Raw genomic sequence first — 13,248 nt, 5'->3', positions numbered from 1 at the left:
CATATAAACAACCCTGAAAGTAAATCACTCCATCTCTATTCAGCAAAAAGTTAATGGGAGGGGGGGATTTTTAAGACACCGGGTATGTAAGAAGGATTATTATTATGTTTTATTATTCATTCAGCCTGTTCTGTATCTTGTCATTGTTTACAAAGTTAAGAACGTCCAATATGTGTCACCATAAATTGAGACTAAGAGTTCAATGGTAAACATCTTATGAGAAACCCATTAATTTTATCCATGCATTGAGGTGTTTAGTCTAGTAATTAAATTTATTAAAATCGCAGAGCCCAATGTTTTTGCAACTTTAGTACGTTTTTTTAAAAACGTGAAAATTAAAAATTTGCTATGATTTTGGGACCGTTATTCATGTTCAGCTCATATTAAGATAATCATTTATCTATTATTGCTCGCTTGGGATTGTTTTGGACATTCAGTTTTGATAGTTTAACTGATCAAGTGACATTAAGCAGTGACACATTCAGATAAATGTAGAGTGAGTGGGAGCCTAAAATTGTATATTATTCAACATATTTCAGATTGTGTGATCCTATTAATGCAGACAACACTAATGATGTAGCCAACCTACTAGAATCACTAGCTGGCAACTTTGCTGGAGTCGTGCAGTACAACAAGGACAACCGGGTCTCACGTGCAGGATTAGTTTCAAATATCACTATAGATACTCTGTGTGACATCATGGTCAATGAAACCATTGGAACTCCACATATCAGGTAATGAAATGTTTCCATTCTGAGTAGTATGGTAGTGAATTGTGTTATATAAAGCATATTGTATTTTTTGTTTACATTTAATGAAAAGACTTATCCTTAATTTTTTTCTTTTTTATGTTTTTTTTTTAATGTATAAGAAGGAATTGAATATAAGTTACTGAAAAATGTACAGTTATTGTGGCTGGATGGGTAACAATAATATAAAATATAGGAAATTTGATGGCTTTTTAGTTACAGAAAAGGACAAAATAGGCACGTCATAAAGTAAGAAACAAAGTTTTTTAAACTTGTCATAGCGTTCCTAACCTAATATCTTCTGCCTTGAATTAGAATAACAAGATTTAGAACAGAGAGAAAAATACAAGAGAGGAATGAAGAGAACATGAGTAATCTAAATGATCAGACAACATTTCGTCTTTTTATTCCATTCAATCAGATATGTATTGTTGTTCAAATCACCCTTCACGGTAGACAAACTTCACATAGCCAAATTCAGCAGGATACGGTAAGAAAGTAGCCATCATACTAAATATTTTTTCTAAACTACCAATTAAAAATTTCTCTATTAATTTAAATTTAATTAAAAATTTCTCGCTCTATAACTATTACAAACTAGCCAATGTTTTCCTGTGTACTTAACATTAACTTAATTCCCGTACCTTTTTATTTGCCGTCGAATTTTTCAATAATATTTTATCCTAAAATTTGGGATAGTATGTTGCTGCTGGATTTGTTCCAAATTTTAGGAAACCCTAAAGACAAAATTTCAAATGATAATAAATCAGGAATTTATGAAATTGGATGCAATGACTGTGACAAAATTTATATTGGATAAACAAAAAGAACAGTAAAAAGACGATTTAAAGAGCATTTATCAAGTGCATTTTAGTGCACAAAATATGGAAGAGTTGAAAAATCTGCTGTAGAGAAGCACTGCATCGAATCAGGACACAGAACATCAAAATCTAAAATTAATAAAAGAAGTAACAAAACCATTGAACTTAAATGCTTGGGAAACACTACACATAAACATAAATAAAGAAAAACTCATAAACAACAAAGAGGGCCCTATTGAAAATTCCAGTTTTCTTTCTTATTAATTTATTAAAAAACTACAACGTAGCTATATCTAATTTTTCATACTGGCTGAAATATTTCCAAAATCTTTGTATTTACATATTTACACCATATGGTATTTTAATTGTAATAAAAAATCTGTAAATATTTATTTGTGGAGTCGCTTGATGAGGAAACCTTCGGCTTCTAAAGGCCTCGCCCTAAATAAATTGGAAATGTTATGTATTCTTTACAATTACTAATATTTATAAGTTTTTCCAATTGCTCCAAGAGTCTTCAATTTTTTTCAATGTTTTTCCATGTACCCTAAGTGGTACCTAAAAAGTTAAGCAATTGTGCACCCAAGAGGTTCCACGTTAGTCTAAGGTATTTATTTAAGTGCAGGGATCACATTTAAAAAATCACTAAGACAGGCAAACAATAAAAATGCAATAATGAAATGCATAGCAACGTGTACTCCATCGGGCACACGACGCGCTTTACGAAAGCCTGGTGTGTTACCCGATTTGGTACACGACGGCAGTTGTCAAAGTTCATGTCTACCCAATGGGGAACGTGTTAACACATTAACTGCTGACTAATTTTACCTATGAGTTGGGCTGTGCTGAAAAGAAAAATTTTACTTTTCGATGTGTAGACACTCAAAAATATTTGTCTTGGGTACAAAAATAAACTTTATTACGAATTTTACCTTATTAGAAAAAAATTAATAATGGACTCGTAAACGCGTCGGCAGCATATAGCATCACATATTGACGCTATGTGCTGAAGACGCGTTAACGAGTCCAGGAGCTTTAAGTGACAAATAGCACTTGATTTAATAATAATAATAGAATGGAATTTCTTTTACTTACATCTCTGGATCGAAACACAATAATAAATTCATCACTACAAATATTTACACTATATACAGAATGTTTCTTCTAGGCGTGATAACTAGCAAAACAGTCTTGAAGACACAAAGCTGGTGTTTCTGGACAAGCTTTGCACTGGTATGTTGTATCCTTTCTTCGTCCGTTACGAGTACACACTTTACACTTTTTTCTTGCTCTGATTCCTTTGTCATTCAAAGGCAGCTTTGTAGGTAGGTGCTTCACTTCCCCCTCGTTGTCTTCCTCTTCTTCATGTTGATGTTCCCTGTCAGGCCCTAGAAGGTTTTTCACGATATCCAATCTAAAGTCCAGCACTGTCATTTTCTTGCCAATAACAAACTTGTTATACAAAATAAAAGCATTGAGGATACCCATTTGTAAAATGTGGATCAGCAGCTTTTTGTGCCATCGCATGGTCTTCCGCTCACATGGATAGTAGCTCATGAGCTGATCCTTCCTATCCACTCCACTCATATAATTATTATATTCTATTATAGGTAAGGGCTTAATTTTTTCCTTACCCCATCGGTTCACGGACAGATTCATGTCATTTTCATACTGGTTACTAATATAAACCACCTCTCTTACATCCTTCCACTTCCCTACCATTATTATACCATCATGGTATTTTGCCACAGTTTCGCCTTTCTTAAGTTTTTTAGTTATCACATCTTTTGATACACCTACTCTGTCTGATCGTAGGGTTCCTGTAATGTAGGTTCTTTTCTCTATAAGAGATTTTGTCAGAGAAATACTGTTGTAGAAGTTGTCAGCAAAAATTGAATACCCTTTTCCAAGCCATGGTTCCATCAAGTGTAACACTACTTTCTCGGCATGTCCTTCTCCAGACAAAATGTCCATAGCACCTGCGTACACAGCAAACTTCATTACTAGTCCATTTGGTTCAGCAAGAATGTATAGCTTTACTCCATATTTATGTCTTTTATTCTTAATGTATTGTTTAAACTTAAGTCTGCCTCTAAATAGAACCATAGACTCATCTAACGACAACTCTTTACTGGGTGAGTATATACACAACATTTTGTTGTTGAAATAGTCAACAGCAGGTTTTATTTTATGTAATCGATCATTATTTTCATCACAGTAAACAACATGTAAACATCTTAAAATTAACAAAAATCGGTCTCGTGACATGTACTCACCAAAAAATGTTTTGAATAACTTGTCTGTACTCCAATAATGTTGTAAATGTGGCAAACGGACAATTCCAGTATGAAACAAAAGACCAAGGAATATGTTAAATTCCTGCAAAGTCAGATCTTTCTATTGACATATTCGTGACTTTTCTTTAGTTTGTTCAGATAAGAACACCTTTTCTGCGTAACTATTGGTTTCTTTGACAATACTTTGAAGAAACACATCATCAATAATAAGTCTAAACCAATCTATTGGTTTATTACCTGGTGGAGGAATTCTTAAACCCGTTGGTTCATTAAATAAAAATGTTTTTAATTGGGGCAATTCACTCCATTGCAAAACAGGACGAGAAGCTTTTTTCCCTCGACGAGAAGTTGGTTTAGCTGATGGTAGACTGTTTATATGGCTAGGACCAGGTATAGCAAGATCGTTATCACTGGCAGCAGGTGATGCATTATTGGGCTCGGCTGAAGTAATGTCAAGGACAGAACTGTTCTCGAGCGTGGTGTTATCAAACTCATCTTCATCACTTGATTCATTTCCACTCGGCCTAAAACTATCGCCACTACTATACTCATCAGATTGAGAGTCGTAAAGAGCATATCTGTCGATTTCACTGATAGTTAAATTATCAGGATTACGAAAATATGTTGGATCTTTGTCACTCATGTTAAAACACTTCAAAATCACATAAATCAAAAACGAAACTAACTTTCGAGTAAGGTAACCTATAATCTTCACTGTCGTAACGTCTGATTTACAATAAACCAATCAGCTAAGCTACCAATTAGGAGGAAGCAGGTGCGCGCGCAAGAACGCGTTTACGCGTCTCCCGCACATGACTCGGTTACCTGCAGACGCGTTTACGCGTCGTCAGCACTGAATGTGTTAACAGAAAACAGGTTATCAGCTAATCTGCATAATATATATATATATAATTTCAATAAACATTGAATCGCAAAAAGTACTTGCTCCGCCGGGAGTCGAACCCGGATCTCTCACTTGCCGGGTATATATATATAAAACATAGAGCACTTACTTTTCCCGATTCAATTATTTTGTATTTGGCCGTATCTGTCATATATGCGTTTAAATAAGCAAACTAACATATGATCGGAAGACCAAATACCTGTCAACTTTTATTCACCCGGCAAGTGAGAGATCCAGGTTCGACTCCCGGCGGAGCAAGTACTTTTTGTGATTCAATATTTATTTAAATTAAATAAGGCTATTGCCATATATACAATTTAATGTGTGTATATATATATATATATATATATATATATATATATATATATATATATATATATATATATATTACACAACCTTGAATCCTTAAAGTGGATTAAACATTTTATATAAAGACTATAAAATAGTGAGTTCACTATGCCATTCCATCATCCTATAGGTATTACTTGTTTTAAATGAACAACTGTAAAACATTTTATACATGAAAGCTTTGATATTTTTAGATATGCTGCTGTGAATTCTCTTTTAATGGCTCATAATAATGAGACCTGTTTGGATTATAAGTATGACAAGATGATAAAGCAGCTGCAAAACACCACTTGGGAGGCTGCTAAGGATGGAGGTAATACAAAAATAGTTGTATTGATAGAATATGAATTTTTGTCCTACAGAGAATTCTTGGTTAAGTTGTCTTGTAAGTTTTGAAGTGAAATTAAGGATTAACAAAGTCCAAAATTTAGACAAAAACAATCACAAATTTGGATTTGTTTTTTTATCCTGGTACTTGCAACAGCATAACTCTAGTGGTAGCCAACATTTCTTTATTTTGTGTAAATTTCTAAAATTTGTCAGAATCCAATAACAAATTTGGAGTTTTATACAGCAAAACTCAAGTAGCATCCTGGACCACAAGTGGACCACAGATTTTGAATGATTTGTCATGGAACTGAGTAGGTTTAACATCTATTAGATAGAAAATCTCAGACATACTCAGTACACCAAAACAAAAACCCCTCCCCCCACCCTTTTTACTTTACTCGCCAATTCTTTATTTTTTTTTAACTGCAATCAAGACCAGCACAATTTAAGTAAAGGTTTATTTTGTAACAATGTATGTTAATATAAATGTCTATGAACACAGTAATTCAGAATATTGCTTTAGTATTCATATTTATTATTAGTATTTTTCTGCTGGGTTTGCCAAAAATTGAAGACACTATACATGTATTAAGAGTTATTAAAATAACTAAAAACTCTTCTTCAGTCTTGTATTGAACTGTTTTCTGTTTAGCTACAACTCATTGGTCATATTAAATAAAATAGTAAATTATTTATTCTACTCCATGCTACCTGTATTGCATCTATCATTTTGGTAATTATTTGCTTTTGATTATGTTGAAGCACGAACATGGACATATCAAACATGTACAGAATTTGGCTATTTCCAAACTGCAGAAAGTAACCAATCTTTGTTTGGACAAGACTTTCCGGTAGATTTCTTCATCAAGCAGTGTGCAGATATTTTTGGAAAACAGTAAGATCACTATCACATAGTTTAGTTTTATTCCTGTATAGAATATTTCAGTTATATATTTAATTTATATTTGTAGGATAAACAAAAAATTTACAATTATGTCTAACAATAAAATACATTATACAAAACATAAAAATAAAATATGTGTTAAGATGATATAAGAGAGATATAAGCAGGAAATTCAACGATTACTAGGAAACACTTCTACTCATGCACATGTTTTAAATTCGTCATGATCCAACATATATCTTGTGAAAAATCATAGATATAAGTAAATTTGATAGCAACTAAAATTGAATTGACGTTTATGTATTGTACAACAGAAAATAATTTTAACAAAATGTTCCTTATTTCATTACTGTTTTTGAAAAAAGTTAAAAATTGTGTTTTTTTACTCCAAGATTTTTATGGTTGAAAGGAAAATAAAGTGTGTTGAAACTACTTTCCTTGCAAAATTTATTTTGCATCTTACTAGTAAAAGATCCCCTTCCATTTGTGTAAACTATAAATGTGGTTGCTGCTCACTTGCACAGTCTACACAACCTTATTTAATTGTATAGTCAAATATAAATCCAGGAGGCAAACAATGTATAAATTAGACACCTGTCAATCTAAAATTGGCTACAATTTAAAACCCGCCAAATTTACAAATGCTGAACACGTGTCACCTGCATAGTCATGAACATTATTCCAAATTATGCCCAAGTAAAAATCAGAAAGTCATGCAGCCCAAAAAGAAAACAACTGAAACTTTATGGATAAAAAACTAAATAAATTAGTATGCAGCAAAGTAAACATGCTAAACACATTGATCATGAGAAACAATATAGAACTTATAAATGTGTTAGAATATCCAGCACTACATGAGATCCTAATCAACCCCCTTGAAATCAACAAAATCGTTTATAAAAAAAGTCCAAGAGAAAAATACAAAACTGATTCTCCTCCAAGTCAAATGAATTGAACATTTCACAATTAATCCCGATTTCCTTCCAAGAATAAAATTGCAATGATATAAACTTTACTGACAACGAAGTAGAAATCCTCAATAAAGGCATAAAACATATCTACTTCCAAAGCGGCACAAAATAACTTCAAATGATGTAAACTATAAAAGAAAAATTAGTGACTCGCGATTCTATTTTAACTGAGGTCCAAAAAGGCAGACTGTTGTGATTGTGAAAATAAAAGACAACAGCGAAAAAGTTTTATATTTATAAAAAAAAACCAATAACATATAAGAAATATCAAATGATCCAACTAGCAAAACCCAGACATCCTTAAAAACATTCTGAATAATAAGCAATATCTATTAGACAAATATATCAAAGTGATTAAAACAAAAACAACAGTACTTAGAGGTTTACCAAAATTCCACAAATAAATAATGCCCACCTTCCAGTTAGACCTTTTAGATTTTACCACAGTGCCAACCTAAAAATAGCCAAAGTTGTGGATAAAATACTTTAAACAAACATTACATTAAACAACAACCATAGCCAATAAATAGTTTACAATTAAACAACTTCCCTATTAATTCACTATGAAGTAGGAGAAGTAAAATGTATTTATTTCCTCAAAGTAGAATAAATATTTACACATATTTCATTTTACATATAAGAAAGAAAAATTAAAACTACAACTCAGTTGTCTTGTTGCCAGGTTTATTGTAGGCTACTTAAACCTACTTAAGAATAAATTTAAATTACTTTTATTAACAGTACACAATAACAATTTACTTTAAAAGTTCTAAAACAAAATAAAAAAGATTGTATTAATATTTTTAAGGAAATAATAGGGACTCTGAGGTTATACCTGTTTGGAGGTTTCAAGGTATTACCATCAAATATAGGCTATACAAGAATCCAGCTTCAGAATATCACTAAAATAAAATTTAACTTCTCACTCTGCAAACATAAACTAAACAAAATACTCATCTAGTTCATGTACTTAAATTGTGCTATGTAATGTAAAATAAAATAACTGTTTGTAAATATATATAAATATATATGTATATAAATATCATATCAGATCAGCACATTATATAACTTTATCTTTATATATAGCAGTACATAGGTCATTTACATAAAATTTGGAAAGAGTTGTTCCAAGCACAGACTCCTGAGACATCCCTTGCTTTAATATACCAATTTACTGAAGTACAGTTTTTGTTGTGTACTTTAGAAAAAAACTAATGCAATTATAAAGACTGTAGTTGCTGTATTTTTTATTTGAACCAGTTTTGTAATATTGAAACAACAATATCTTGAATATAATGGTACAACTATAAGGTGATGTTTGTTATTGGTTGTTAAAGGTTCACTAAAGAGCTACTAGTTAAGGCTGTACAAAGAAGCAACACATTTTATGGTGGCCTTGACTTACAAGCAACAAGAGTGGTGTACGTGCATGGCTCTATCGACCCTTGGCATGCCCTTGGGATTACAAAAACCAAGATACCCAAATCGCCTGCCATATTCATTAATGGTTTGTATTGTACTTTGAATATGAACATGAATATAATTTGTTATAACTTTAGAGTCAATCCTCTTTCCCCCACAAATATATTATTTGATTTAATAATATTCTATTAAAACCAATGTGAATGGTGTATAAAATTATAGAATTTTTTTGAATCCAAATGCTAAATTTATTTTTCTAATATGCAACAAAAAGTATTACCTCTTTACCTTTCTGAGACACAGTTAGTAGTAATTACCATGTTTCAGATGGCAGGATGGTATTCCTTCTGTTTTAGGGTACTGTTCTAGGCCTATGCAAACACTCGTTTGAGTATATATGTAAATTTATATAATGCATAATACAGCATAGCACAGTTATGCAGTTACAAACTATGTTCCAAATTTCAACTCTAGATTTTCGTAAAATCCTGCCTTATGGGTCACAATAAAACATCATATTTCAATCAAAACAAGGGTTAAATCATATTTTTCTCTTTGTTGTAACTGGCATATTAATCATAACTAAAACAAAGAGTTATGTAAATTAGAGAACTGGACATCTTATTTTTATTTTTTCGTTTTATCCTTTTACTGTTGAAAGTAGTAGTATACTGGCAGGTCTGTCCATCTCGTTTGACTACGAGTATTAAGCCTTATAAATAAAACATATCAAAAAGATACAGTACACATTAACATAGAAACATACTTTATTAAATGGGTAACTGTAGTTTTAGTCTATACTTTGAAGCTGCTATTACATATCTTGAATGTATTTATGTACAGGGACTGCTCACTGTGCAAACATGTACCCACCAGCTGACACTGATCTTCCTGCGCTCACTGCTGCTAGGGAAGAGATCTCTGCTCTCATCGGTCAGTGGCTACAAGAACTGTAAATAGTGTCATTAAGCTCTTCAGTTACTTGTGCCAAATGTTCCTGTTTTATCATATTTTAAAAATAGTCTTAATATTAAAATATTGCAAAAACACGATTGTCAATAAATGTAATTTTTGTAAGTCTTGACTATTGACATTGCTTGCCCTATGAACTAAGAGACACTAGAATTCTGCCTCTTATCATTGATATTGACAGATCACATGTCCTTGATGTTATATTCCATCAACAGATCATGGCTGCTACAATTTCCCAATGCTAAAATTAAACAAGCTACATTTAATTATGAGAACAAATTTAAACTAGACACAAGAAAAAATTATACAGCCAAAGTATAACTATCCATAAAACACTAAACAGAGTGTACCAATACTTTTAACTCATACTGTATATTCAAACATGATTTGCAAAATAATAAAACTGGTGCTATAGGTAGTACTGCCATCTGAAGTGAACAGAGTGAGAGTGTATGTGATGTGACAGTAGTGCTATCGACTGTCTCAGTAAGTTTTAACAGAACAGTTTTTCTACTGTTCTTTAATATGGATACAAAGTATATTCTCTTCCTGCAGTCATGGGCTATGTTAAGTTTGCGTAGTGGTTTTGGAGATAAACAAACACCATCTTTTGATATAGTACTTATCAGATAACATATAAAAATGCTAGAGAATCTGACCATAAATGTCCCAACCATCAGCGTGAGCTGTGGCAGACCATCCTACTGATGATGAAGAATGGAAAAGCTTCCTCAGTATAGTCTTAAGATAATATTATATCAAAATTCCAATGGATCTGATCACTTGTGATTAAATCAAACCAAAATTCTCTTTATTTATTCGTATACAGCTGGTATATGAAGTATAGCGTCTTATTTAACTGCACAGCTAAAACTATATTAGGATTAAAATTCACAATTAAACAATTTATTTAAATAACTCATAAAAATTCCTCAAGTGAGTACAATGCCAATTCCATTAAATGCTCCTTTAAATTTGATTTGAATTTCTTTAAGTTATTTTCATTCTTTAAAATCATTTGGCAATTTTTTAAAAACCTATTTCTAGCATAAGTGGTCTTTTTTTAATTCTAAATTGTATTTTTTACAGTAAATTTTATCCTTCCTCTAGTGTCATATGGATGTTGTATCTCACTGTCCTTATATTCATGTCATTTGAAGAAAAGAACAGATTCAAAAAAATATAAACTGTTAATATAATTTAAATCTCAAAAGTATTGCCTTACTGAATCTCGCCAATTAAGTTTAAGGATAGCTCTCAATTCTTGTTTTTTTTTTAATTTTGAGAATTGTATCCAGGTTTTCCTTACAAGTTGCTCCATATAAGCGAATACCAGCTATATGGGAGTGTATGTGGGCAAAATAAACTAATTCAGACATGTAAGACATTCTTCTTTTGGCATACAGGCTAGAGCTGATTTTTGCTAGAATATAGTCAGTATGTTTGTCTCAGCTTAAGTTGGTGCCTATTATATGGTGGTGTATTTGGCACTTATTTTGTTTTGTTGAGAAACTAATAAAGTTTGTTTTTTGTTTATTTATAGAAAGATTATTTTAATCACAAAACTGTGTAATATTAGCCAATTCATTAAAACTCAATAGTTCAATATCTTGCTGTGACTTTGCTGATATCTCAAATTAGATTAATCTGCATACAAGCATAAATTGTCTGGTGCAACATAACTACGAGTTTGTGGAAGACCTTTAAGGTAACACAAGAAAAGTAAGGGGCCAAGAATAGTTCCCTGAGGTACGCCATAAAGAATTGGTTGCAAATTAGACATCGTTTTTGTAATTTTGTTTGGGTCTGATAAATGTGTCATTTCTACGAATTGACTTCTTTCAGAAAGGTATGACTTTAAACCATATATTATTAATTTCTTTCACTCCAATTCCATGCAACTTTTGGAGCAAAATGGAGTGCTCAACACTGTCAAAAATGCGTTTGACATGTCCATAAAAATTCCTACTACACTTTCACCTTTATCAATGGACTCTATTATAGGTTCTAAAAATGAAATTACATCTGACAAAACTGACTTCCCTTGACGAAACCCATGTTGCATGTCATCAAGGATATAATATTTTTCTAAATATTCATAAAATTGTATGTACATGGCTTTTTCATAAATTTTTGAAATTACTGAACACAAAGAAACTGGCCTGTAAGTTTTCATGGCTTTCTCATTGTCTTTATTGTGTATTATTTTACATAGTTTAAACTTCTTAGGAAATATGCCTGACACTAGAGAAGAATTTACCAAATGAACCAAAACTTTATACAATTGTGATTTAGCTTCTTTTATCACTGTCATTGGGATCTCATCATATCCACTTGAGGGTTTACTTTTGAAAGAATCAATAATACCACTTATCTCATGTTCACTAAAGGTTTTACAGCGGAATATTTCCTGATGATACTGGTTATTTGTACTATTTTGCTGTTCTTGTTGACTTAGTCTGCTACTTAACTGAATCTTACATAAATTATTCTGAGCTATATTGACAAAATAGTCATTATAGGCACCACTTATCTTAACAGGATCTGAGATAGTTTTTTCCCATTCAAAGTAATTTTGATATTTTTATGATTGTATAATTTTCATTTCCAATTTCTGAGTTTAAAATTTCCCAAGTTGGCAATGTTGTCTGAATTCAATATTTGCTTATAAAAAAAGACTTTTTAGTTTTATTCATGCTTTTTTATACATTTTAGATTTAATTTTTAAAGTTCTGTATTTTTTGTTGACATAGTTTGTTTTTTTAGTTAATAAGGCTCTTATTTTATTCTTTAATTTGATTGGTTATCCAACATTTTTTATCCAGATTTCTCTTGAAATTTTTTTTGAAAAAGAAGAATTAAAGTAATGCATAAAAGTCTGTAAAAACTCATACTTTTTATCAACGGGGATAAATAGATTTTAAGCCAATCTTCATCTTTCAAACTTAAAAAAAAAACTATTGATATTTTCTTTGAAAAATGTACATGTTATTTGTGTTAGATTTTGATTTTTCCAACAGCTGGTATTGATGGGTAAATCTAGGAGTTGTTCATCATGATCAGATAAATTTGTAATAATGCCTTCAATTTTTAACTGATTGGGAAGTATGCTTGTCAGAAATTGTCTAAACTTGACATGGAATTGGGACGTACTCTTGTAGGAAAATCGTAATTCATACCAAGGCTTTTTAGGATTTTAAAAAATCCTTGGTGCTCTTTAGAATTGATTAATATTTATGTCACCTGAAATAATCAGATCTTTACATATTTGTAACCTAAAGACTATTAAAAAGGTTTAATTTACCTAAAAATTCAAAAGCAATACTGCTGTATGATCAATATATATATCCTTACTAATATAAATTTATCATTTTCAGCGTAATATTCCACTGCATAACATTCAATTTTTGTATTTTCTAAAAGCCCAGTCACTACCAGGTTAACCACCTGCCTCCACTTCACACGTGATTGAAAGTAAAGACCAAGACCGCTCTTTGTGCTTGAATCTCTACAGCAACAAGCATTGATTA

At 31.4% G+C, this 13,248-nt stretch overlaps 1 protein-coding gene across 3 annotated transcripts in view; it reads left to right on the top strand.

Moving 5' to 3' along the window:
- The window catches only part of LOC124359154 (putative serine protease K12H4.7), a 43,322-nt gene extending 33,499 nt beyond the window's left edge, over nucleotides 1-9,823 (top strand). For all 3 annotated transcript variants that reach the window (XM_046811651.1, XM_046811649.1, XM_046811650.1), the window contains exons 6-10: nucleotides 540-734; nucleotides 5,314-5,432; nucleotides 6,212-6,344; nucleotides 8,662-8,831; nucleotides 9,590-9,823. In XM_046811651.1, coding sequence (XP_046667607.1) covers nucleotides 540-734; nucleotides 5,314-5,432; nucleotides 6,212-6,344; nucleotides 8,662-8,831; nucleotides 9,590-9,702 — 730 coding nt within the window. In that variant the 3' untranslated portion in view covers nucleotides 9,703-9,823. The remainder of the gene's footprint in view (nucleotides 1-539; nucleotides 735-5,313; nucleotides 5,433-6,211; nucleotides 6,345-8,661; nucleotides 8,832-9,589) is intronic.
- The last annotated feature ends 3,425 nt before the right edge of the window (nucleotides 9,824-13,248 follow it).

This window comes from Homalodisca vitripennis, chromosome 4, assembly GCF_021130785.1.
Source record: "Homalodisca vitripennis isolate AUS2020 chromosome 4, UT_GWSS_2.1, whole genome shotgun sequence".
NCBI classification, from domain to species: Eukaryota; Metazoa; Arthropoda; class Insecta; order Hemiptera; family Cicadellidae; genus Homalodisca; species Homalodisca vitripennis.
The sequence above is the reverse complement of the archived record's forward strand: the minus strand, read 5'-3'. Positions and strand labels throughout refer to the sequence as shown.